Source organism: Prionailurus viverrinus, chromosome A2 (genome assembly GCF_022837055.1).
Source record: "Prionailurus viverrinus isolate Anna chromosome A2, UM_Priviv_1.0, whole genome shotgun sequence".
Taxonomy (NCBI): domain Eukaryota; kingdom Metazoa; phylum Chordata; class Mammalia; order Carnivora; family Felidae; genus Prionailurus; species Prionailurus viverrinus.
In genome coordinates this window covers 166,751,582-166,778,651 of record NC_062562.1, presented here as the reverse complement: position 1 = coordinate 166,778,651, position 27,070 = coordinate 166,751,582, and the positions used below count along the sequence as shown (strand labels likewise).

General features: G+C 52.3%; 1 protein-coding gene across 5 annotated transcripts in view; it reads left to right on the top strand.

Moving 5' to 3' along the window:
• The first annotated feature begins 282 nt into the window (after window positions 1-282).
• Window positions 283-27,070, top strand: part of PAXIP1 (PAX interacting protein 1) — a 51,056-nt gene continuing 24,268 nt past the window's right edge. For 2 of the 5 annotated variants that reach the window (XR_007146893.1, XM_047832965.1), the window contains exons 1-6: window positions 283-499; window positions 4,477-4,611; window positions 9,190-9,233; window positions 11,576-11,639; window positions 18,247-18,360; window positions 23,607-24,245. Coding sequence is in view for 3 of the 5 variants with exons in the window: in XM_047832965.1 (XP_047688921.1) it covers window positions 419-499; window positions 4,477-4,611; window positions 9,190-9,233; window positions 11,576-11,639; window positions 18,247-18,360; window positions 23,607-24,245 (1,077 nt within the window). In the remaining 2 variants the exon portion in view is untranslated. The remainder of the gene's footprint in view (window positions 500-4,476; window positions 4,612-9,189; window positions 9,234-11,575; window positions 11,640-18,246; window positions 18,361-23,606; window positions 24,246-27,070) is intronic. The other 3 variants (XR_007146888.1, XM_047832941.1, XM_047832955.1) reach the window with 3 other exon arrangements.

The window sequence follows — 27,070 nt, the reverse complement described above, 5'->3', positions numbered from 1 at the left end:
GGAGGGGCCTCCGCGTTCCCTTCTTTCCCGGGACCGGCCCACTCGGGCCGCGCCAAGGGGGGGGGCGCGTTTCTGCGCGTCCCCAGGGCCCCCTTGTGAGGAGGCGGCGGCCACGGGCTCCGGGTCTGCGGACCGGGCTGTGCGGTGCCAGTGCCCTCGGAGCCGCGGGCCGCCGCGGAGCCGCAGGGCGGCGCCGGCTGTCAGCCGGCTGCTCGGCGCTCCCCCTCGGCGGCCGGCGGGATGGTGCGTCCCGCAGGGCGCGCGCGGCTCCCGCGCTTGGGCCGCTCGGCGCGGGCGGGGGCGCAGAGGGCGGGGGAGCGGGCCCGACTCGCAGGACCGGGCCCCGGCCGCGCCGTTGGGGAGCGGGCCCCGCGGGGCGGGGCGGGAGCCGCCGCGGAGCCTTCCGGCAGCCGCGACCATGTCGGACCCGGCGCCCAAAGTTCCCGATGAGATGTTCCGAGAGGTCAAGTACTACGCGGTGGGCGACATCGACCCGCAGGTACCGCGCCGCCCCCGCCCGCCGCTCTCCGCGTCCCCGGCCCGTCCCCGCTCCCGCCGCGGGCGCGCGCCCGGGCGCAAAACGTCTGGGCCCCGCCGCCCGGGCCCCGCCGAGCCCGCCGGCCTGGCTGCGCGGAGGCTGGGCCACCTGTGCCGAGCAGGCCCGGGGCCGGCGAGCTTGGCGGGGGATAGGGGACCTGGTGGGGGGGGGGGGTCTGCGGTACTCTCGGGAGGGGATCTGGAGAGGAGACCTGGGGTTGGTCTGCGGGACTTTCTGGAGGAGACCCGGGGAGGGGAGGCAGGAGACCTGGGAGTGGGGGTTCTGCGGGACCTGCGCCCGGCGGGGAGCAGAGGAGAGAGAGGGGATGTGGGGGTGGTTTGCGAGACCCGCGGCCGGGAGGCTGGAGGGGAGGGGGGGTCTTAAGGACCCACGATTGGGGGAGATGGGGGGAGGGTCGCAGATCTGTGTCGTGCTCTACTAGGACCTTTGGCCAGGAGGGCATCTGGAGGGTGAGCTCAGGGAGGAGAGAGACCTGGAGAGGAGGGTACTTACTAACCAGGGAGGAGGGGAGGAGGGTCCATGCCTCGGGCCTAGGACGGAATGTCACTGCCCTACGCCTGGTGGGGGACCGGCCTCTGTCGCGTGTGGTAAGTTCCCCCTGAAGCCTGCCACCTCAGCCAACTGCCACTTTGCTCCTTTCTGGGGCAAATTTGGACTGGGAGCATCCTTCCTGCTGCCCACCGCGTGTGTCTGGGCTCCCAGAACAGTAGGTCCCAGAGTGTGGACAGGAGGAAGGTGATGGAGCTCAGCCAGGAACCCCACGTCCAGGCTGCTGGGGCTTAGTGAACGTGGCCCCTGGTGTGGCCGGCCACCGGAGTGCACACGTCTGGGCTGTGCAGCCCCAGTAAGCGTGAGAAGCGCTCACTTTGCCACCAGTGAAGTCCTGTTGTTTGATTTTCCTGATTGGGGGAATTAAACAGGAAATGTGGGAAATAGCCAGGGAGTACCATCACTCTAGGCACTTAATTTTTCGTAGTTTGGGCTCACCCCTAAGGATATCGTGGGTTTTCTGAGTGATACATGTGGTGAAATGCCAGAGTGTTCCTCTTCCACGGTGGAAATGAGCCTTGGTTGGATATCCTTTCAGGTGCATTCTCACAATATCCCCTTTATTGAAGTTGATGTGGTTAAAGTTGTCTCGGGCGTCCTTTGCTGTGACTGCCAAGCTGGGAGTGGATGCAGAGCCAGATGATCGGACCTTAAGGCCTCAAGAGTGGAGACTGGTGTTTAAGAAGTAAATTTGGTTGGCGTAAAAGGAATTGTGGAAGGCTGATTGGTCTTGGCCTTCTGGAGGCTGGTCTGTGGGTGTCTTAGTAACTAAATTCTGTCGCGCGGCACGGTCCCCAAGGTGGATCCTTTTTCTACTTTATGGGGTGAAGAGACTTAGCCTTGAGTTTGAAGGTAAACAGGTGTTGAACCCAGAGTGATCACAATGAGTGCCTGTAACAGTGGGACCTTTTTCCCCGTGTTGATAATTTTCCTTTCTTTTAGTATCCATCAGTCTTCTCTCCCACTTCCTTGCTACTCTCTTTATTTTGTTTTAGGGTTTTGACTTTATCTTGCAAGGGACTTGAACCAAATATTACTGAAAACCTGGAACAAGCTGAGTTGGAACCATATCTGCTCAACCATGACTCAAATCTAAGTGCTTCAAAATGTCCTTGGCAAACCACTTTGATCTGGAACAGGATATTTTGTAAATGATTTACAGCCAAACCATTGATTCCCTGAATCTTACAAACACGGATTCAGAAAGTCCATGCGTATTGAGCACGTAGTACCTGTTAAGGCGTTGGCCTAGATAGCAGATGTAAGAGAGAAGCGGAACCTGATTCGTATCCTTGAGGACCCCCTCTTGGTAGGGAGTGGGGGGCCCACCTGAAGACCTTGTGGTGTAGGGTGGTTGGTGTGGCAACAGCAGACTTCTGTGTTGGGCGCCCCTGAACTTTTCCAAAGTCGGCGTCTTTGCAGTTGGCCGTTGAGATACGCAGAAGTTAAGAAGAGAGTGAAGTGAGGCCTTTCATGTGGAACGCGTGTGCTGAGGAACGGAGGCCTTAATATACTTGGGATACGTCAGGACGATCAGGACACTTGGTGCAGGGTGATGGGAGATCAAGCTAGTAAGGCAGCTTCAGTTTTGTGGAGCCTGGAAAGAAGCCAGTGGTCTGGGTATCCTCAAGGTCCATGAAGATTCAGTGTTTCCGTAGAGTTCTAGAAAAGGCAGGCGGCAGTGGGTGAAGAGTGAACAGGGAGTGAGGCAGTGAACACAGGTTGGACCGTCGTTCCAAGCGGTTTGTCACAAAGAGGAAGCAGAGAAGGGCCCCGGACGTGTGTGCGTGCGCGTGTTAGGACCAGTGGGGGGGGGGAGGGGGGGATGGAAATCTCAACACCCCTAAAACAGGTAGTGGGGTCAGGAGTGCACGTGAAGGCTGCATAAGAGGGTGTCGTTTTCTGTGGGACAACTGAGTGGACGTGGATGCTTGGAGGCCAGGGAGGGAAGTGGGGGTGATTGGTCGCTACCACCGTTGTTTGGTCACGTGTGAACCAAATACTTAGCATCGGCCCCAGTTGCTATCTCTGGATGGTGAGTGAAATGTTCTGAAAAAGTCCGACTTGTGGGTCAATCGAGCCGTGTGGGCGCCGGATCACCTTCATAGGTGGTGCCCACCGGGGCCACTCGGGCTCTGCGCCCCCTTCCCCTGTCCCTGGCGGGTGAGTAGGGTCCGGTTCACTCACCCCTCGGCAGCTGGGGATCTCGGTCACCCTCAGAACTTTGGCCACCACCGTGTCGCTGACGTGCTGATGACTCCCCACCCGCTGGGGGCCCAGGTCTCCCCAAGGACCACTGATGTCTTTTCCTAGACCTTCCATGTGGCACCCAGAGGATGTGCCCAGACCAAAGCACTTTTCTTCCTGCTTCCCCACCTCTGCGAGATCAGAACACATTCCTCAGTGACTGCTACTGCTGTGTCCCCTGCACTTTCTCTCTTGCACTGTCCCCCCTCCCAGGCACTACGTGTCGCTTGTTCTCCCGCACCTTCCTTCTTCCTATCCCTGGGACAGTCCCTCAGGTCAGTACCTGCCGCTTTCCCCCGGGCGCTTGCAGGTGCCTCACACTCCCTCCATTCTTGCCCTGACCGCACTCTTTGGGTGAAATCTGGTCATGCCGTTTCCCTGCCTAAAACCCTTGTGTCGCTCCAGAAGACGCTTGTGTTTTATTTCAGGATAAAGTACAAGTGTTTTTGCGTAGGAGGTCAGGCCGGTTGTGGTCTGGCCCGGTGTCCCGTCCCGTGTGTCGAATGCTGTGCTCCGTCGGTGCCTGCATTTTTGTGTGGCCAACTCCTTAAGTTCATCGGGATTCTGCTCAAGTGGCTCTTCTTCCAGAAGCTTTCCTGGTTTTGGTGAAACCGCCTGTCCCTAAGCGCTTTGAGTTTGGGCCTGGGTACTGTTGCCACTGTCTGTCAGACCAAGATACTACCTAGTACCTGGCTCGCAGCCTCTGTGCTTACCTGGTCAGTGGGTCAAGATTTGCTGCTTTTCACTGTCCTCAAATGTTGGATTGCGTATGACTCAGAGTCAGTTATTAACTTGATGTGGTGGACACGGCGTGTGTTTATTAGACTTTTCATTGTTCACAATAATTTGTGTAAATCAGGTATGAAACGGGGGCGCCTGGGTGGCTCAGTCAGTTAAGCGTCCGACTTCGGCTCAGGTCATGATCTCGTGGTTCGTGGGTTCGAGCCCCGTGTCGGGCTGTGTGCTGACAGCTCAGAGCCTGGAGCCGGCTTCGGGTTCTGTGTCTCCCCCTCTCTCTGCCCCTCCCCTGCTTGCACTCTGTCTCTCTCAAAAATAAACGCTAAAAAAAAAAGAAGAATGAAATGTGTTTTTCCATTTTAATTTGTGTGTTTTTTTAAAAGGTTATTCAGCTTCTGAAAGCTGGGAAAGCGAAGGAAGTGTCCTACAACGCGCTAGCCTCACACATAATTTCAGAAGACGGGGACAATCCTGAGGTTGGAGAAGCTCGGGAAGTCTTTGACTTACCTGTCGTTAAGGTCGGTAGTAAATCGAATTGATTTTATGTATCTCATTGTGTATCTTGAAAGTAATACGTTCAAGACTTTGTGGAACTCTTCTCAGAGTGTTTGCTTTGTAGAGGAAGCTGCCGGATGAACAAAGCTCTTTGGACAGCTCGTAACCCACCACGGCAGAAGGCCCTTTCCCTTAGGTCTAGATTGGTCAGCGGATGCACCTGCCGTGGGGTGGCCCCATCTCGACTCTGTCTGGAGCTCTCTACGCCAAGGACCTGTGCCTTGGAAGGGGGTGTGTCATCAGCGGGCACTGGGGACTCGGGAGAAAGTGCTCAGTCTCAGGGGCAGACAGAGTCCTGACAGGAGGTAACTCCTGGAGCAGGGTCACAATCCATCCCCGCCGTGTCAGGTGGCCTTAACTTCCAGCCAGCCATGTTGGAGGGAGTCCCGACCCCCCTTTGCCGTGCTGTTCAACTGCTCCCCGACAGTGGTCGCGATGACCATGTGTCACGCTGTCCACCTGGTGGCCGTCACTGGTACCGCTACGTAGCTGATGTTGGCTAGTTTATTTTAGAAAGTGGGGGCCATGGGGCGCCTGGGTGGCGCAGTCGGTTAAGCGTCCGACTTCAGCCAGGTCACGATCTCGCGGTCCCTGAGTTCGAGCCCTGCGTCAGGCTCTGGGCTGATGGCTCAGAGCCTGGAGCCTGTTTCCGATTCTGTTGTCTCCCTCTCTCTCTGCCCCTCCCCCATTCATGCTCTGTCTCTCTCTGTCCCAAAAATAAATAAACGTTGAAAAAAAAAAAAAAAAGAAAGAAAGTGGGGGCCTCAGCTGGGTGGGTGAGTTGTTCAGAGTTTGCTGATTACACACTGTGCTCTTCTCTTGCTGCCCGTAGTTGAGTTGACTGATGTTAAATGTAATTGTATAGTTTTAGTCCTTCAGTTTTTTTCTAATCAGAGGTATTGTATATTTGTCCTAAAATAGTTTAATTCCACTATCATATTTTTTTTCTTCTTTATGCCATCAAACACTTTGCTTTAAAATCAGTCTAAAAGTTGTTGTGGTATAGTAACAAGAGAGGCTAGAATCAGGAAGGATTGCCATTAAGTGAGGCTGGGATACAGAGAAGCCGGCCTGGCCCTGGGAGGTCTGCACCTCATCAGTGTCCAGGCTCTGAAACTGCCTTTCAGGCTTAGAAATCTGATTTTTGAAAATAAACCTGAGACTAGATCTGTGTCTCAGGAGAAGCCTTTCAGAGACCAGACTCTCAGGAGACGGCTATAGAAGTCCGAGCTACTGTTCATTCGCAGCAGTGAAATACAGTGGTCACGTCCCTGCACTAGACGGTGCGTTTCAGCCTGGCCAGGCCCTTCGTGAGGACGGAGTATCCGCACCTTTCCTGCTCCGTCCACCTGACCCCACCTCTCAAGACACACAGACTTGCGACAGGCCCTGGGCCGTGGGCTCGGGCACCTCCCTCCCTCGGGTCCTGCTTTTGTCTCTGGTTTGTTTCCATTCTTCGTTAGCTGTGGGGACCGTGCCTCTGGCCCCTTTCCCTGCACACCTTCTTTTTCTCGGTAGCGTGGAGCCTGTTGTCTTGTGACAGTGACTTCACATGGATTGTGTAGGTTTCAGAGTGAACCTTAAGAGGGCCCCCGTATTAACCAGTGCTGGGGGCTGAGGTCATTTAGAGCAGTGGGTCTTAAATCTGGTGACGGTCAAATCCCTTCTTGCGCTTTGTAATACCCCCTTTATTATCCCCCTACTTGTACCTAGAGGAGCGTCCCACAATTTAAAACACGTATACACAAACGTGTACTTGTGTTGACATGGAAGTACCCCGAAGTGAAATGTAAAGGGGGAAAAAGGGAAAGTGAAGATCACGTATTCGCTACAGAAATACTGGGCACAACCCCCTGGAGGCGGAGGTCACCTGCTGCCGTAGGTGGAGGCGCTGTGACGTGACTCCTGAAAGGTAGACCTGTCCCCGTCTCTGCAGGCAGAGTCTCCAGCTGCGAGGTCACGGTTCTGAGTGGCGATCAGTCCCTGCACAGTTCTGGGATAAAAAGGCAGTCTTCTTTATTTTACACGTCGTGTTTCTGGAAGAGTCGGGCTGTACTAAGGCCGCATAAAGTGCCTGTTAGCCAGCTTCTGTGACTCTCACCATTTTGCCAGTCTGGCTTAGTACGCCCCTGGCCCACCCGTCCCCTTTTGGCTGTAGTTTGGCACGAGCCCCCAGGCACACCGTTAGCACTCCTGGCGCTCCTGTCTCCAGCGCCCCGGTCTACTTGCCGTTGGTGGCCGCGCCTGTCCTGTCCAGGGACTGTGGTGCCACATGCCAGGGTGATGGAGCTCGTCAGAGCTGGCCCAGCAGTCTGTGTCCCCCCGCCACGATGACACCAGTAGACCCTCAAGTTCTTAGTCTGAGCTCAGCCGACTGAGGCAGAGGCCTGGCTCCATAAGCCCAGATCCCTTGGCCTTTAACGTACTGAATTTGACAAGTGCATTTTAAAAACGAGGCGTCCTTATACCCGGCGACAGATTGTCATTTACATATTTGAATTGCGTAGATCTTTAAAACTTGCATCTTTAGGCACCAAAACTTTTGGAATAACTTTTTTAACGGACATATTTTTATTTTTCTCAGTGCCCTTAGGGCATCGTTGGAAATGTTAACGCTGACCCGCAGTGGGCTTATTTTTATGCGGTGTTACTTGCCTTTGGGATAAAGAGCTCCTTATTACGATGCTTTTCCGGTTCTCCGGTTCTCCGTTTCTGCTTTATTGTTACTGGTGTGTCCTAGACTCATGTGAATGAGGGCCTGGGGGTGATTCTGCTCTGCGTGGACTTGGTGGTGGCTGGCCCTCAACCCTCAAGTGGGAATACCCGTGCTTCCCCCGCCCCCCAGTTCCCCAAGGGACACCGCCCAGGGTGTATGCCGCACGATAGTCGGAAGGGGTACCTGTCCCAGTGTCCTTGGGAAGAGTCACACCTTCACCGGCCCAGGTCCTGTCACAGCGCATCGCCCCGGGCTCTGGGAACCCTCCACGCCATGCCATGGGATGACTAGAAATGCTGCTCTCTCGAAAGCCGCCCTGGTGCGCAGCCGTGCAAGCAGGGCTCCGCGGGGCTCTGGGTGCTACCGTGGACCGTGAAGCTTGGCTCACGTGACGCCGCCCACTATAGAAGAGTCCAAGCCAGTGTCGGCTACCGGCGCTGGCCAGCTCCCTTAAACTGAACTGGAGTTTCCCCGGGATTATCAGAGAATGTGAAGGCCCGCTGGGTGAAGTGCTGGGCAGAAGCATAAGTGCTCGCTTTCAGCCTGGTGCGCTTTTTCCAATAAGTTACTTAAAATGCGTGGTAAAATGATCACATCTTCATGAAATAATTATTCCAAGCGGAGCCAATCTTTATTTTATAAAACGGTCAGTATTCCTACACCCTGTTCACAGAAGACACACTTTTATAAACTTAGGCTGAAAAATTGTTGATGTTACCCGAAAAACGACAGGGGTATTTTGTTTTCTGAAGTTCTTTTTTTTTTTTTTTTAAATGTTTATTAACTTAGAGAGAGAGAGAGAGAGAGAGACAGCACACGAGCAGGGGAGGGGCAGAGAGAGAGGGAGACACAGAACTTGAAGAGGGCTCCAGGCTCTGACCTGTCGGCACAGAGCCTGACATGGGGCTCGAACCCACGAGCAGTGAGATCATGACCTGAGCCGAAGTCGGATGCTTACCTGACCGAGACTCCCAGGTGTCCCTCTGCAGTTCTTAGTACGTGCCAAAACTAGTTTGGAGATCATTAGGTTGGAATATAGGTTGCATGAGAGTAAAGACCGCATACCTGTTCTTTGTTATTATATCCCCAGTGCCTTGTACCATCTCTGGGACAAAACATTCTCAATAAGTACTTGAATAAATTAATGCACGAATAATAAGTCTGTGTGTATGTTTCAGCTGGTTGAAATTTCTGAAAGTTTCAGCTGGCTAAATGGGGTAGTATGTAGGTGAATGTAATGTTAAAAATGTGGAAATACAAATTTTCAAAAATACAAGTTACCCAAAAAGGTAGTAATTAAACTAAGGTTTTATAATTAATCTGAATTATGGAATTCATAAAAAATTACCAGACAGAAATACTTCTCATGATTTACCAGCATTTGTATATACTGGAGATTACTAAAAATACTCATGAACTTAGACTTGGTTGGGTTCGGGATTGAAGAGGGAAGCCAGGGAGGGCCCAGTGTGCCTGGGATGGGGAGGGGGTAGGCCTGGCTGTCAGACCCCAGCCCTTCGGGTCTGAGGACAGTTCCCAGCTAACCTCGACGCTTAAGCATTAATAGTGTGTGTGCCTAGAATTTACATTTATAGGCATAATAGTTTTTAAAATATGTGGTAGTGCTTTGTTCTGTAATTGAGCTTTTTCGCTTGGGCAATAATAACTAATCTTTGATATTTTTACCACTTGAATACTCATAATCTGGGTGCTTTGTGATCAGTTATAACAAAGCCTTTAATTTCTAGGAGCAGGGCTGGTGAAATGTCATCTTGATTGTAAATTGAAAGCATTTTTTGATTTGAGTTCATATTTTCTTTTTCAGCCGTCTTGGGTGATATTGTCCGTTCAGTGTGGAGCTCTTCTGCCGTATCCTTTTTGGGGAAGGGGCGAGGGAAAGGACAACTCTGGGTTTAAGATTGAAATGGTAACTGAGTGGGTTCGTTAGTTTGGGCCTGTGTGTGTGTGTGTGTGTGTGTGTGTGTGTGTGTGTGTGTGTCCGTGTCCTCTGTTCCTTGTGTTTTCCATTCTGATTCGGATTTTCTGTACCTGATCCTTGTCTCACCCCCACCTCCACCCCCACCCCCGGAGGGAGGGCTGCCCGCTGCGGGACCGGGCTCCAGTTCCAGGACAGGGCTTTCTGATCTCGGGCAGGCCTCCTCTCTAGACCTCAGCTTCTCGTCTCTGGAACAGTTTTTGTGATGTCTAGTTAGGTGGACTATTTCCAAACTCGTAAGTCTGCGTGGGCCAAATCATGAGTTACTTGAAGAACGGATAGGGGAAGAGAACATCAGAACGTTTCTAGTTTCGTTGATATGCGCTGTCATTCTTTTTGATTACGTCGGGTAAAAGGTTTCTTTAACACACGTGCTGGCATCTGCTATGGGCTGGGCACCAAAACTAAAGGGGTCGACAAGGTGTCCTTGCTGCCCTCAGGGAGCTCCCTCCCACGCATGGTCCCCTGCTTCTGCATGTCCTGAGTGTGGCTTTAGAGCACGGTCCTCCCTGCCTTGGGTGAGATGTCGGGCTGCCCTCTCGTGTTCTGAGCCTCGTGGCTTCTGTTTCGCCCTGGCCGTGTGCAGCTTCCCTGGAGGGTCACTCCACGCTTAACCTAATCATGGAGGTGCTCCTTTTCAGGGTACCTGGTACCCTGATGCTAAAATTGCAGATGATGATGTCTTTCATCCAGTTTTGTCTTGCAGCTCGGCCAGGTGGGTCCTGGGAATGCATTTTTACTTTATTGAACTGATGCAGACAGAGGAAATCTTTGTGTATTAAATATAGGTGGCCTCAAATCAACACAACATCCCTCTATAAGCAGTTCTTGGAGGATGTGCAGAACTCTAGCAACTCCAACTCAAAACTTCTAAGGCTTTTCATCCATAATCTGAAGAGTTAAAGGGAAATCAGTTCGTGTTTTGTTTTAGTTTTCATCCCATTTTGCTGTTTTGGGAGTCTTTGTTTTCTAAGTACAGGTGAAAAAAAAAAAGACTGGGAGACAGAGGGATAATTTTGAAGACGAGAGGTTAATTCTTCCTGTTGTGGATCACTTATTCTCTGCACGAGATTCCTTAAGAAGCTGTCCTCCCCTTGAGTTCTTATCTGTCTGTCCAAGCGCAGCTCAAAGGGACATAAAAGGATCCCCAAGACTCTTGGACGGCACAATCTAGATTTGCCTTTGTTCATGTTTCCCCAAGGCTTTGGAAGGAGAAAATGCGTGAGCTACAGGTAGGAGCGTGGAAACCGATCTTGGATAATGGGGCTGAAGGCATGACGTTGGGGTCTGCAGAGGTTAGTCAGACAGGCAGGCTCCCGTCAATTATGAGATCTCTCAGCAGGGCTGGTGGGAGACTTCCAGGTTACAGTAGGATTTTCAGTTTGATCTGTTTTTCTTCACTTACTTGCCTCAGTAGCTATACTTTATTCCTGTTGAGAAAACAGGGCAATACTTTAATAACCCATGTTGAATTGTGGACACTCTAGATTCTTCAAAAAAAGTCCTCGTGTTGGCTTTGAGTAGGCTGTATGTTACTGGCGCCCTGAGGTCATGTCTCCTTGGGTAGAGCCATATGCCCAATGTCTGGCACACAGCTCTTTTGCATGAATTTTAAAAATCTGAGTGTTAGAGCCGGGAGAGTTGGGAATCATGTATATTCTAACTCTTGTTTTAGTAAAGGAAAACCGAAGCTTAGAGTTGGTCTTGCCCAGCTTCGTAAAGTTAGCAGCGGTAGCAAGACTAGAACCCAAGTTCTTTTATGGAAGATTCTCTCTGTCGTAGCCCAGAAGTTCCGTTAACATTTCCTTCTAAAATAAACTCTAGACTTTGGAATGTGCTGTTAAAGTAATTGCTGTGCCGTGTGTGTATATAGGTATGTGTGTGCGTGTGTGTGTGTGTGTACGTGTGTGTGGAGTGAGCCAGCCCTTGGAGGTCAGATGTTTTCCCCTGCGAGTGTACTGGGCCCGTTTTCTTGATGTTGGTGGAGGCGCTGAGTTAGAAAGCACTTCACGGAACCTCCTGTTGTCTCTGTGCTGTCCGCTGCTCCTTCTCGAGGCTCCTCTACTGTTTGGCCAGTCTGAGTCTCTTTGCTCCGTGGACTGAGTGGGAGGGCGGGGGTGGGGTGGATCACGTCCCGGTGGGCAAATAGCACGTCTTCGTGAAATGCAGGTTGCACTAATCTCATTTCAGTGGAATCTTAATAACTATAAAACAGAGTGAATGGTTTTTCTCCAGAGTCGTGTCAGATCTTTTTTGGAATCACTGCCTGCCTCTCCCAGGTAAGCATGGTTACAGTCCGTCTTGTGTTGTTTACACATAGCAGTTCTGAGTTTTTACACTTTCAGATTTATGACCTGTTTGTAAACCAGTTTTAAAGAAGCCCTCTACTAAGCTGCATGTTCAGTGTGACCTTATGATACGTTTATAATTATTTAAACTTTCCTGCTTAGACTTAAAGATTTAAAGTTTTAATGGGCGAAATGGTCTTTCTAACGTAAAGAATTACAAAGGTGTAAGATTTGAATGTGAAAAAATAAGTGAAAATGAAATTATTTAAGATGGCAAAAATTCACTCCTAAAGGCAAAGAAAAATAAAACCTCAGTAGATAAGGCAAAAAAATGAGTTTACGACTTTTTGTAAAGAGGAATCGCAAATAGCAGGACGTAACATTTGACACACTTTGCCATCAGGACACGAACATTTATTAGCACGGGCGGAAGAACTTCAGTTCTCGCGCTTGACCCTGCGCGCCTGGCCGCGTGCGCAGGCCTGACTCCGCAGGCCTGACTCCGCGTGTGTGCCGTGCCGGTGCACCTGCGGACGCGCTCCCCTCCTCCCCTCGCCGCTGGCGGGGATGCAGTGCAGCACAGCTGCTTTCTACGCAAGTTGGGGAGTGGCGGGAGCCCTAAAATAACTCCTTTTGTTTTCCCCTGCGGTTCTCTTAGGTTTAGAAACGTATCCCAAGTTGGCAGAAATAAGGGCAGGTTGATAGATAAAGGCGCTCCGCAGAGCATCGTGTAGAATATCTAGGGTAAAATGGGAAAAAAATCAGGTCACCCTCTTGTTGGAAATGGTTCAGAAACCTGTTGTGTGCAGTTGCACGGCAGTGCAAGTACATAGCCAGTGTCGGTGGTGCTTTATGAAAGCACGGAAAGAGGAGGACAGTGCTTTGAGGGGGGGTGGGGAGGAGGCCATGACGTAGGTATGTGCATGTTCCGTTAGCCAAGGAATATATACGAGAAATGTCTGAAGGGAGGGACCCAACGTTAGCCATGGTAAATTCTAGGTAGTGAGGAAAGTGGATATTCAGTGTTTTTAAATTGTGTTCTGTGCCCTCCACCCCCAGCTAAAAACCCTCAAACTATAAAAAAAAAAAAAAAAACAAAAAAACATTGTAACAAGTCCAGCTGGTGTTACTTGAACTCATTTTGAAATTGCGTAGAATAATCTGTTCAGCACGAGCACAGGAAGAGGTGTGGTTGACCGTGGCCTTGCCCCATGCCCTCACAGACCCATCGCAATGACTTGGGTGAGGAGCAGGGTGGCGCCCATCCCTGTGGAAGCCTCAAGGAGGGGCCTTCGAAGCCCTGGGTGACCCGGGAGGGTGTCGCTCACAGCCATGCGCCTCTGTGGTCGGGAGTCACCCAGCCAGGCTGGCCAGGCTCCCCCTTCGTTCTGGCGGTCTCCCTGCCACAGTTTGACCCCTTCCCTGTCCGCACAGTAGGCAAGCTCAGTTAGGGTCACTTTTTTGTGTTTGCATCTGGTTAATTCCTGAAGTCCTTTAAAGTTATGAAATTCTCTCTTTTTGTCTTTGCTACCTTCATTTAATAGGGATCCTTATTAACTACGGGTTTAGCAACAGAGAAGACTTTTAGTCTTAGAAAACACTAGTGGTTACATTTCACAAAGGTTGAAAAGTGGTTACATTTCACAAAGGTAACAGATTATCAGACCTACAACACTAAGGTTAAGGCACACACAACACCTGCTGTATGATGGGCTAGATCAGGTGGCCTGGTGTCGGTGCGTAAGATCACAAGAGCAGTCACCCGTGTGGACGACCTGGTCAGGAAGCCTGGGGGAGGGGAGATGTCAGACCTGAGGGGCCCCAAAGAATGGGCAGAATTAGAGCAAAAGTGGGACAGGGGAGTGCGTTCCTGGCAGAGCAACATGGAAGGACGGACGAGGGCGCCAAGGCTGGCTGCTGACGGAAGGTGTGCGCTCGGAGTGCAGAGGAAAGAGAGCGTTTGGGAGGGTGGGGGCGGAGAGCACGGGAACGGACCCAGATGTTGGAGTTTGAGCTTCCTGGAGTGGCCAGTAGGATGCTCCTTCCTTTTTTCTTAAGTATTTAATTTAGGATTACAAATATTTACAGGAGGACATTTGAAAAACGCAGACAAGCAGACGAAAATCCTTGCAGTTTGGCAGGTGCAGCTGGTCTGGGGGCTGTAGCAGGACACGGGGCCGGGGTGGGGATGGGAATTTGGGCCAGAGGGAGGGCGTGATCTTGGACTTGAGGCAGAGGTTTGGATTCGGGATGGCGCTGTGGATCCAAGGCCCGGACGGGAATTGGCAGGGCCTGGTGATGTGGCCACACTTGGGACGAAGGAGGAGAAGGCAGCGCCCCGGGGCGCCCGTGTGGCAGGTCCTGGAGCTGCCTCCGCAGTGAATTGTGGGTCCGAGCAGGCCGGGAGCCTGGGGGAAGTGCCAGCATCACTCACTGCTGGAGGGGGGAAACGGGAGCCTGGTTCCTCAGGGAAGCCGGGGAAGCTGGTTTGAAGCACGTTGAGTTTGGGGTGTCGATTAGCTATCCAGATGTGGGGATGTGGGGGGGTGTGACGGGCAGAGAATTTGCTTCTTCCAGAGGAACGTAGGAGGTAGGTAGCCAGGAGCAGAGCCTTGGGTAGCATGCAGTAAAGGGGCTCTGCAGAGAAGAAATCTGAGCGTAGAGATGCTATTGGAGGAGAGGGAATTGTTTTTAGAAACCAGGCATGAAATCAGACTCAGTTTTTACTGCTGGGAAGCAGCAGCACCCCAAGTAAAGGAAGGGAGCGCTGATTTGTAGCGGATAGTTGTGCACGGCTCCGGGTGTCCCCTCAGTCCTGCCTGTGACTCAGGAGAGGAGGAGAGTAAGAATGCTGGGCAGGGACACAGGACTGCTGATTGGTCTGGTGGCCATCGTGCAGGCCTAGTGGTCCATGCGGACCTCAGGGTCTGGGCTGAGAAGACAGCAGAGGGGCAGGGAGGGGGAGAATGGGGAGCCCATGGAAGAAGCCACAACTAGGTGGTAGGGAGCACGGGCAGAGGTGAACAAGGGTCCCTTGGCCATGTGGTCTGGGAAGCGGTCCAGCCCGTAGAGTTTTATCTCAGTGTGAAATACGTTGCCGGGGGGTGGCTGGGTCTGTGGTGGGCAGGCAACTGAATTTAGAAGGACCTGTGACAGTCTTTTTCTATCCTTTTAGCAAACTCATTAGGTAGTAAAACTCAGAGTCTGGAGTTAGTTTCATCTTCATGGATCACTTGCTACGCCATCCATCACTTAGGATGATGGATCGGAATCCCCAGTGTGTGATGGGATCACATGGTAAAAAGCTCTGCTTTTGAGTGCAGAAAGCTCGATCAGATAAGGGTGAGAGCAGCTCACCTGCTGACACCCCAGTTGAGAAGAGTGCACCGCGGACACTGATGTTTTCTGGTTGCTAAAAAATGTTAATTCAGCTTAAGGTGTGTTAACAGACCACGTGCACAGCGTGTAGCTAAGGGACTTTGGTTTAACAAATACCAGATGAGTCCTTTTGTGACGGGAGCAATGCCGACGGGGGGTGTAAAATAAGCTAAGATAGGATGTCTCCCCTCAGCGAACGCACCGTCCACAAGGGAGGACGCGCTTGTGAACCAGCCGCGTGTCGTAGCACACACAAGCGTGTAAAAGTGGGTGCGAGGTGTGGAAACTGTACCCGGAGGGAGCCGTCTCGACGGTGGATCCGCACCACGCAGAGACTCTTCGGGCGTCCACACCGTTTGCCGAACTTTGGCGCACCTGCCCGCACACGCGCCCACCAGGCAGGACCCCGCCTTTGCGAAAGGACCGTTTGCTCGGTGGCTCTCAGTGACCTCTGTCTTTTCCCCGTCAGGGTGTTGATACAGGCTGGAGCTCTTTGTTGGAGTCTTCCAGAACTCTCCCAAGGAGAGGTAGGGAAGGCAGCTTGTGCCCGCAGACGTTGAGAAGCACACACACCATCTGCCTTCTCCCGAGCCGGTATTGATGCAGGCTGGGCCTCCGTTGTGATGTGCTGGGTAGGTTTCGGGGGACAGGCCAAGAGTGCGACGGAGAGCCTGGCCAGGGTTGTGGTTTCAGCCTTGAAGGCTGAAGATAAAAGCCGTTTCGTTCCGTATCTCCATCAACAGGTATTTCTTGACTGCCTGCCCATGTGCCTCGCGCTGTACTGGGTCCTGTGAGAGAGGTCAGAGAGGTCGAGGGGGTGAATCCTAGCGAGACCTCCATCTTTAACTGTGCCTTCAGATTGTAGTTTTTTTCAGGAGGGGACGAGGACAGATTTGGGGGCTAGAACCAAGGAGTGTCCTACTTGTACCGGGAAGGGAAGGAGGCATTTATTCGGGGGGGGGGGGGGGGGGGGAGTGGACGAGGTGACCGCCCTCTGCTCCACGTCCTTAGAGGACAGGATAGTGGGGAGGGCGAGCATGTGGTTTCGGAGCGTGGCCAGCACGAGGGTGTGTGTGCAGCCTGCCGTGGGGTCCAGGGCCAGTGGTAGCTGAGTGGGCGTTGAGGCTGGGCAGGACCCGGAGCCAGAGCCTGGCGTGTCGGAGGCGTGTCCCTGAGACGCGGCGGTGCTGTGGGACGCGTGTGTGGGGGCCGCACCTGACTCACCACTCAAGCGTTTGGGTTTTTGGTCTTAGGGTATTGAGGTCACGTCCGAGCTTCGTTGGCCAGGATGACAAGATCTGTAGTTTGCGTAGGTTGCTTTAAAAAAAAAAAACAAAAAACCCTTTTCCCTTTTCCCCAGTTAGAAAAATTAATGCTTTTGAAAATCTGGAAAATACAGAAAAGTAGAAAAATGACAACAAAAATGTCCCCATAATTCCATCCCCGCTAAGGCACTGTTGTTAACATTTTGGTGTGCAAAGAGACTCATGACACACGTGAGCTGGTGTGGCTGTTTGAAGTCGCTTGGCCCAGACGTGCACTGATGCAGGAACTGGTTCGTGGAAGGTCTCCGGGTGGCCCGGAGCTCGTCTTTGGAGACCCTGTGTCAGCTCCAGGTCTCCCTCCCCCCCACCTGATGTTCGTTCCCCAGCAATAGGCTCGTCCCTGTTGAGACCCGGGCCTGTGGCGCCGGCCCGGGGCCTGGCTCGCCGCGGTCGGCACAGCCCAGGCTGCACGTGCTTCCCTGTAGGCACGGCTTCCCGAGGAAGGCACAGAGAGGGGCTGCTCTTTGAACTTCAGTTCTAACAGGGGATGTAGTGCTCTCTTGGAGCGGTCTGGATTATCACGTGAGTCAGTCTCACCTCTCCAAATGCTGCAGGAGAGCCATGTTTTTGCGAAAGCCTCTAGGAAAAAAATAACGGTTTTCTGGTCCAGTCTTCGGAAATGCGACAGTGGCTAACCACGTTAAAGAGATACAAAGTAGTGACTTTCCAAGGTGATTTTAGGAGATTAGTGTGTTCTTGTTAGTATCCACAGAGTAGTGAGTGTGCAGTGCAGAATAAGTTCTGGAAACATTTGTAAAACGGACGGAAGTAGATGTAAGAGAGTGGAGTTCTGGCAAGCTGAATAATGGCGGTTTTTAAAAACATGCTATTTGTAACACAGAACTAACCTGAGGACTAACGGAATTCTTAACCATAACCCCGAATTTATAATAAATTATTAAGGAAAAAAATTGGCCCGGTTAAATGATTACGTCAGAATTAATTCACACACCTTTATTTTTCTTACTTCTTTTGTCTTTCAGACTCTAAAATTTTCTTTTTTAGCAATTGTTTTGGGGAGTAATTGCCCTTAGAGAAGTTACAGAACAGCAGGAAGATGTAGGCAGGCCTGGGGTTAGACACACCTGTGTTTTAAAAGCCAGCTTTTCCGATGATTAGCTGTAATTTTGGCAGGTTTGTTTCCTGATCTGTGCGGGGGGCTTCATGGTTGCCACTTTGCATGGCGGTCATAGGGGTTAGGAATGCGTGCGAAGCATTTGGCACAGTTCCTGGCACATGGGAGGCAGGCAGTAAACGGGGAGCCGTTTCTGTTGTTCCAGTCAAAGCCTCTTTTCCAACACGAGCCACTCTGCCTGGAGTTGACTTCATCAGTTACGCAAAGCATAAGAATGGTCCCTTTCACGCTTGCCTTATTTCCTTTGATGTGGTAGATAATACTTAGGATTTTCCCTGAGCTCCAAGTAACTGTTGTTGTCTCTTGAATTCCTCCATTTCTTAATTAGTATTTAGCCCTCAATGGTGAAGGGGCTCCTTAGTGACGTGGGTGCTGCCGTTGCCCGCAGACATTTTCGAGCCTCTGGTTGTCAGACGCGGTGACGCACTCCCTCCTTCTGCTTGCTTCCCCGTCACGTGAGTTGCAAGAATCCTCCATTCGTTTTTTGGAGCGTGGATATGTGTTTTCCATTCATCTGGCGACGGGGTGAAAAAAAATCACGTCTACGAAGCAGTCACGATAGGGATTGAAAGTTTGTCATGACAAGCAGATACCTGAGCGCTCACGTGTTCCCCCGTGAGTCCCGCTACTCGAGTTCCTTTGACGAGGGAGGCCAGTAGGTGCAGCAGAACTGCTAAGATGCCACCTTGTACTTTGACGATGAGCACGCTTGCACGGACTGAAATGTGTGACGGAAGCCCGGTGTCCCTTCCTTTCCCAGGTGTCGTCTGAAGACAGGAGCGCCCTGTGGGCTTTGCTCACTTTCTATGGGGGGACCTGCCAGCTGCACCTCAACAAGAAATGCACGCATCTGGTGGTCCCCGAACCAAAGGGGGTAAGCATTTCACGTACATTTTCCTCTTCGCGCATCCCTTCAGTACTTCCGGTGCCGAGTGACGGTTGTGAGCTTCTCTTGGATTAATTGCTAGATTCCATTTACAAAAGCCGGTTCAGTTCATTTACCTGACTTAGACCTGGCTTCATTCCGCAGACGATGCGAGATGATTATCGTTTCTACTCTGAGCCAGATGTGACCTCTAAATGCGAAGAAATTTGGGTTTATTTTGTGGAGAAAATGGGAAAGTTTTTTCAGTCTCTAGAGTTTCCTTTCAAACTCAGTAAAAGTTTAGTTCATTTTTATTTGTGAAAGTATGTATTTTTAGTCTTCTTCACAATTTTTAAAAAGGCGTTGTGCTGAGTAAAACTTTGTAAACGTGTGTTTGGCGAAGTTTCCAACGCCATTTCCTTTTTAATGATCTAGAATAGATCCAAGTACGTTTATCTCGATAATCGTGGGGTTCTTGTCTCTAAGCACTGGTGGGGCCACAGAGTTTTGGTTTCCCAAGTGGGGCCCCCCGGGCAGCAGCACCCGCCTCCCCTGTGCATCTGTGAGAAGCCCAGACTGTGGCCCGCCCCACACCTCGTGAACCGGGACCCGGGGAGGGCAGGTGCAGAGCCCGGTAACCTGGGTGAGGCCCTCCCGGTGGTGCTGATGCGCACGAGAGTTTGAGGACCATCGCTTTCTGGAAACCAGACTTTGCTCCTCCCGGGAACGATGGTTTATGACTCTGAGAGTCAAGAGGAGTGTGTTTATGGCAACTTGACTTTCCACGTGCCGGTATCCTGTTTTTTTCTTAACTGCTTCTGAATCCGTGCTGCCATCCTGTTCTTCCCACGGGTACCCTGGCTGGGAGTGGGGGGTGGGGGGGGGCAGGGGTGGCGTGTGAGGTTCCTCTTTCACAGAGGCTTTGACATTGAGCAGAGGCGATCTGGAAACGTGTGCCGTGGCCACGCTGGTTTCCTGACAAGAGCCATGTTGAGCCAGTGGGTGTGGTTGTAACTTAGCCACGCGGTCCGAGAAGAAGCGTTTCTGTGAAAATGTAAGAGGTGACTCTTAAGTCTCTCGAAGTAAAAAATCACGTTTTGTGTAACACTCTAAGAAATATAGTATGTTTTGGTGAAACGGTGTAACGGTTCTTTTCATATTAATATCTTATAATTTATGGCTAAGAGCAAATCATTTGATTGTAGGTGGCTAGCTTGAAGGGAAAAAAAGTATAGCTTTTGTAAAGATGAGCAAATACTTGTGAAGAGTCGTTGTCATTGAAGAGGCAATGCGTGAATGTCAGACTCAAAAATAAACGGCATCTCTTCAAATCCTTTTTTTTTTTTTTTTTTTTTTTTTTTTTTTTTTTTGCATTTTTACGAACAAAGAACATGTTTAAACGGCAGAGCGAAACCACCTTTCATATTCCTGGATTTTTAAGATGTTCAGTCAAGTGGAGAAGAAAGAAAGGGATTTAAGAACAGAATCGGCAGAACAACAGGAGTGTGCTTGTTGGTGGGAAGGGCTGGTCTCTGGCAGCTGCAGACCTCGCGGGCGACCGTGCCTGCTGTGGCCGGAGGACCCGCCGGCCCCCCGCCACTGGCCACGACCCGGACCCTGTGGGCCGCACTGTTGGCTCCCGAGTCTGTGCATTTAGATTTTTTTTTTTTTAATGTTCGTTTATTTTTGAGAAAGAGAGAGAGAGAGAGTGTGAGTGGGGGAGGGACAGAGAGAGAGGGAGACAGAATCCGAAACAGGCTCCAGGCTCTGAGTTGTTAGCACAGACCCTGACACGGGGCTCGAACCCACGAACCGTGAGATCACGACCTGAGCCGAAGTCAGACGCTCAACCGAGTGAGCCACCCAGGCACCCCTGAGTCCGTGCATTTAGTAACTTGTACGTGTGAGGGTTCGAGAATTGGAATGACTTAGCTGGGAAGTCGGCTCAGGCAAAGGCATCTGACATTGCTTTGTTCTTAGGTCACCTTTGTTCAGCAGTAACTGTCTTTCAGTGACAAAAACTCCCTGTTGGGGAGAAGGGAGAGGACGCGTGAGTGACGGTGTCGTGCGTCAGTTGCCTAGGACACAGTCAGGTCCCTCCTGAAATGAGTGCCGGCCCGGCGTGCAGACGACGACTCCGGCCGACCACGGCGGCTGCCAGCGCGAAGCGTGGAGTTTCTCCGTGGTGTCCGAGATGCTCAGCGACTGCACCGCGTGGCACCAGTTCTACTTCTGCTATTTGTTAACAGTTTAAAAAAAAAATGTCACGTTTTATTATTTTCAGCAAACCATCTTCCTACCTTGGAAAATAACGTAGAAATCTCAGATTTGTTACCTGGTCGTATTTGTGTAGCTCATAAATACTTCGGTGTGTGTCCAGACTTGTTTTCCTAGGACAGCCCTGTGGCTCGTCTGGGACAGGCGGTCAGGAAGTTGCAAGTCTCTAGTCTGCTACAGAGGGTTCTCATCTGTAGCGACGTGGGAGGGTTGGTTTCGCATTTCATGGTTAAATATTTCGGGATGATTTTGGGGATAAAGAAGGGGATTTTTAAAAATTCTTTTGAAGCTTTTATTTCAATTCCGTGATTTAGTGAGCGGACGGTGGTGTGTTAGTCTCAGGCGTGCACTGTCATGATCGAGCACTTCTGCACAGCACCCGGGCTCAGCTTAGTTTCCGTGGTTAGTGCACGCTGTGGTGTGACTGAGTTCAGCATTCCGTATTCCCACGTGCTGCTCGACACCTAGGTTTCAAAACGTTTCCATCTTAATAAAACGCATGACCTAAATCATGCTTTACACACAGCATGGTTTCAAGGAGTTCAAGCACACGGCCAGGAATAAAACAGGGTATTATCAGGCGTGTGGGTCAGTTGATAGAGTCGTTCGTAGTTGGTGGCACAGCCTTTTAGGAGGGGGTGTAGTTAGAGGTCAGGAGCCTAAAAGTGCTTTCCATACTCTGATACCAGAACCCAGGAGTTCATCTCAGACCCAGCGATTCAGTATATGTGTGTCGAGAATTAACTTCAGGTTTTCATGGTAACAAAACCCCAGACGTTAGAGACTACTAGAATGAATGATGTGAGAAATAACTAAGCAGTGATCCGGGGGACGGGGGATTGCCTGAAATCACTGTGCAACAGAATGGCGTGCTGGGGTTAAAACGAGTTACGCCTGGGTGTGAGGGGGCCCCCCAGCTGAGTGGGGGTCACGGTGGCGGGGGTCGTCAGAGATGCAGCGTCACAGAGGAGACAGGTGAAGCGGGATGGCGGACGGTTGCCAGCTACCGGAGCTGGGTGACGGGTGCAGGGGTTTATTACACGGGCGTCTCCGCTTTTGGAGTTTGTTGGAAAGTGTACCCCGGAAAGTTAGGAGCAGAAGGGCCGGCCTAGAAGCACACGTTGACGTGGGAGGTTGTTGGCGACGTATGAAGCGAAAAGCACATTCTAGAGTGTTTGCGCCCCGGGACACCGTGGTGCCCCCTCCACCTTTTAAACACACGTACATCTGCATTTATAACAAAGATGGTTGGAGCCGTGCCCTCAGATGGGGACGGTGGAAGGGTCTCAGCAGTATGGCGGTGATCCCATCCGCTTCTCTTCTGGCCTCACATGTCATTCACGCGTGTCCTCCCGTGACTGCGTTTCCAGAAGGTTCGAAGCAGAGCGTCCTCAGAAGCAACAGCGTGAACTCCCTGAGGCTCGTGGAGGGGTCTCACTCTTTCCCAGGAGGTGGGTCCCGGCTTCCTCTGCCGTTGTGGCCAGCGCCGGCCTGAGGGCGGTCGTCTGCGTGGTCACCCTTGCCCTGACCGTGAACAGCGAGTGCCACCTTCGGTCTCCTTGCCAGGAAACGCATTTTAATGTGGGGGCTCCAGCATGTTTGCCAGAGACCTGCTGTTACCCTAGGCTTTGGAAGGGTGGGGGGGGGGGGGGAGATTCTGTTAGTTAAGCAAACCATAGTTACAAACTCGCTCATTTATTCTTTTTAGTTTATTTACTTACTTTGAGAGTGGGAGTGGGGAAGGAGGGAGAGGGAGAGAGCATATCCCAAGCCAACTCCACACTGTCAGTACCGAGCCCGATGAGGGGCTCGAACTCAGGAACCGTGAATGAGATCATGACCAGAGCCGAGATCAGGAGTCGGACACTTAACTGACTGAGCCACCCAGGTGCCCCTCAGACTTGTTTATTTTAAAGCTCCTGTATCACGTGACTCTTTCATTGATGTCTTTTGTCCTTTGCTATCTGTTCCGTTCTACACCCTGACTTGCGAGGGGTCCCCTGCCTGTGAGCACACCTTTTCCATGCGCCCTGCGTTTTTTGCTCAGTGCCCGTGCCTGCTGTCACGCCCCTGCCCGGCCTCACCTTGCAGCAGAGGCCTTCCCTGAGTCGTGTGGCTCACACTGATGGGAGCCTTCTGTACTTGTGCCCGCCTCGCTCAGCAGTGGCTGCACATTGTATTCCTGTTCGTGGTCACGTTCTCTCCAGAGCAAAGTTGTAAATCTCATGAGGTCAGAGACGTGCTGCACCCTCTGTGTCTCCCGTGGAGCGAGCTCGATTAACACTAGGCGCCTCGTTGAGGAAGCCTCCCCACGGAAAGTTGGCCACCCTCCCTGACCGTGCCCGATGTCCTGAAGGAGCTCTTTCCCTATTGCGGCTTTGTACAGATTGTCAGTGGGTAAAAACTAAGCGAGGTGGCGATTATTTATTTCGTTCGTAAGAGAATTTTCCGTGGGATTGCTAGCTGTACTTTTTTCTAAAATACCATCTGTAGAGGTTAACTTTAAACAAAATCTTGTAAGGGGTGCCTGGGTGGCTCAGTTAAGCCTCCGACTTCGGCTCAGGTCGTGATCTCGCGGTTTGTGAGTTCAAGACCCACCTCGGGCTCTGTGCTGACAGTTCAGAGCCCGGGGCTGCTTCGGATTCTGTGTCTCCGTCTCTCTCTGCCCCTCCCCCACTTACACTCTGTCTTTCTCTGTCTCTCAAAAATAAGTGATCTTTGAAAAAAAATTTTTTTACATAAAATAAAATCTTGTAAGACCACTGTTGCAGGTGAGGCCGTCCCGAGTTCATAGACCGATGGTTCATTTTGGCTCTAGTCGTGCGTCTGGAAGGAGTTTAAGCTTTTCCGTGTCTAAGACGGCAGTCACAAGTACCGACCGTTTCAGCTGCATCCCTGTCCTGCCGTTTTCAGTACACGGTTCTAGGAGATTCGGTAAAACTTACAGCTGTGTTTATGTGTTTGTTCTTTACTTGCAGGAGAAATACGAATGTGCTTTAAAGAGAGCAAGTATTAAAATTGTTACCCCCGACTGGGTCCTGGATTGCATATCTGAAAAAACCAAAAAGGATGAAGCATTTTACCATCCTCGCCTCGTTATTTATGAAGAGGAAGAAGAGGAAGAAGAGGAGGAGGAGGAGGAGGTAGAAAATGAGGAGCAGGATTCCCCCAACGAGGGTAGTACCGACGAGAAATCGAGCCCTGCCAGTTCTCGAGAAGGATCCCCTTCAGGTGCCCAGCAGTTCTCGCCCAAGTCAAACACCGAAAAACCCAAAGGGGAGTTGATGTTTGACGACTCTTCGGATTCATCGCCTGAGAAACAGGAGCGAAACTTAAACTGGACCCCAGCCGAAGTGCCACAGTTAGCCGCGGCCAAACGCAGACTGCCCCCGGGAAAGGAGCCGGGCCTGATTAACTTATGTGCCAGCGTGCCACCCGTTCCGGGCAGCGTCTTACCCCCCGACGTCCGGGGCAGCGTAATGGCTTCGGGACAGAACCTGCAGAGTTCTGAAAGATCAGAAATGATCGCTTCTTGGAGTCCGGCGGTGCGGACGCTGAGAAACATTACGAATAATGCTGACATTCAGCAGATCGGCCGACCGCCAAATGTGGCACACGTAAGTCACTCTGTAACGAGCGGGAACTTAAGTAACGGATTTTAGGGCTGGATTTTACAGATGGTTTCGATACAGGTTAGTATTTCCCGCTTCTTCAGGACAGTTAACTTACAAGCAGTATTTATTTGTGTGAGAATTGTTCCACAGGGGTGTGTGTGTGTGTGTGTGTGTGTGTGTGTGTGTGTGTGTTGTCGAGCGTCTCTTCAACTCCAGCAGGTACCGGTGACGGGAGTGCTTGCCCCTCAAGGACGTTTCTGCTCTTAATTAGCCTAAATTCAGCAGTGGCTTGAAGTTGACTGCGTGTTCGTATTTGCTTATAATGAACTTCACGGTGGATAAATGACATAATACGAACTCTTCGTTCGTTTACAGAAGTCGTAATCTCAGTTGATAGGATTCCAATTGGAGTTTGTTGATGTGGAATGGACTTGGAAAGTTTCAGCAGATGTCCTTCAATTTAGGACCAAAAGAAAGTAGTCACGGTGGTGTATTGGCCACTGTGTGCATTTCTCTGGGTCGTGGAGACAAGGTGGCGAAGGAGAAAGACCAGTTTCCCGCCTTCATTTCAGGTGTGGAAGACAGACACGTACAAACAAAAGGGCTCCTGTGGGTTCAGGGTCTGGGCGTTTTGAAGACAGTTCAATAAGGGGTCCTATAATAGCCGACAGAGGAAGGAGGCCATTTAGAAGAGGTGGTTAGGGAGGGCCTCAAGAAAGAGGCATGAATGACAGAGGCTGGGGAAGGACAGGGTGGGGGTGGAGGGTTCCCAGAGGAAGGAACAGCGACTGAAGCCCCAGAGGCAGGCGTGAATTCGCTGTGCCAGAAGGGAAGAAAATCTGTGAGACTGAGGCTGTGGGGAGAGCTGGAGGCCTCCGCAGGGGTCTTTCCCCCAGGGCCTGGACCATTCTCCCTGAGGAACGAGGCCACCTTCTGAGCAAGCCACTGGGGCTCTGGGAAGGGTCTGTTTCTTGTAGATCGCAGTGTCACTGATGAGTCTACTGGTGGTGCTTCAAGTCTTTTGATTTGAGGTGCATGTTAAAAGTGTTCTCATTTTTCTTTTCCTGTCCTCCCTTCCTGACTTAGCAGAGAGTTAGACAGTACATGGTTGAGACACCAGAATAAGGTGGAAGAAAAGAAAACATTCTGTAGACATCTGAAGGAAGAAAATTAAGGTGGCACGAGGCGATGGGTGGAGGGGAAGAGAGACATAATTGGGTTTGAGGAGAATGGAAGATTCTGGAATAGGTGATACAGGGATCCTGGGAAGACAGTATTGTTGGATGTGGTCAGGACCCTGGTTAGGTTGGTGACCACACATTAGGAGCTGAGGAAGAGTGAGTGAGATGCAGTTCACCAAGAGGCGGGCTGTGGAGGCTGAGGAGATGATGGACAGACGGAAGGACAGGCAGACGTGGGGGGGGTGGAGGCCAAGGAGATGATGGACAGATGGAAGGACAGGCGGACACGGGGGGTGTCGGTGGCCGAGCAGATGACAGACGGACCGACGGACAAGAGGACGGGGGTGGGTGGTGGTGGCCGAGCAGATGATGGAAGGACGGAAGGACAGGTGGATGCGGGGGTGGGGGGGTGGTGGTGGAGGCCGAGCAGATGACGGACAGACGGAAGGACAGGCAGACACGGGGGGGTGTTGGTGGCCGAGCAGATGAGGGAAGGATGGAAGGACAGGTGGATGCGGGGGGTGATGGAGGCCGAGGAGATGACGGACGGACCGAAGGACAGGTGGACGTGGGGTGTGGTAGAGGCCGAGCAGATGACGGACGGACCGAAGGACAGGTGCAGGCAGTAGAGCGTGGCAGCCGAGTTGGCGATGCCGGAGGGGCGGTGGCTTGGGAAGATGAGAGACGGAGGGGGCCCAGGTTACACGCCAGCAACCAGTGCGACCTTCTGCCTGGCGTGTTCATCTTGGGGCAAAGAAGATTGTGGGTTTTTTTGCCAAAATCGTGGGATCGTCCACAAAAGCGGGATTTGTGGCATTTCCCGCAAGGTGGGTGAGCCGGTATTTTGCAGCCTGAACGGTGACAGTGCGTGGTGGCCGAGCGGCAGACTCCCCTTTCGCGGCGAGGCGCCTTCCGTGGGCTCCCCCCACCGCCATACTTGGACTTCCCATCGCGGTCCTGTACCTGCCGGGCCGGGAGGACTTTGAGTCGGCGGGACACCGTTCTGGAGGGTGGTGGCGAGTGAGGAGGACCTGAGGGGAGGGGGGGCGGCCCTGAGCGGAGGTGGGGGGAGAGGACAGAATGCTCTGTCCATTGGGGCCCACGCTCACATGGGGTCCCTGCAGGTGGGGGGGAGGACGGAACGCAGAGAACGGCTCCGATGGGGAGTGGGTGCTAAAGCCACGAGGTCCTGGGCCCAGCACCAGAGGGCTGTGAGGGGAGCAGAGCTGACGGTCAGAAAGAACCAACCGGAAAGCCAGGAGCTTGAGGCCGGTGGAAAAGGCAGCCGGAGGACAGCCCGGAGGCAGCGGTGGTGTGACCGGGGCGTGCACGGGGAGGCCCGGTGGCCCCTGGGCGTGCAGCTGGAGCGCGCACGGACCCCTCCTGTGGTCTGGGGCCCGGGGTCCCCCTGCTGTCCTCCCTGCTGTCCGTCCGTCGGCTCACCGCTGCCCCTGCCGCCGCCCTGTGCTGCTCCCATGTCCACTTCGATCCCACGCTCCCTGAATTCACGTTTGGATGGAATCTGCTCCTGTGGGGTGGAAATGGGTGCCTGCATCAGGGAGTGGGGTGCGCCCCGCAGGAGGGCCGTCGGGAGAAGCGGGCCCCAGGCTCTGGTGCGCTGCGAGGCCCCGCGAAGCCCCGCCCGGG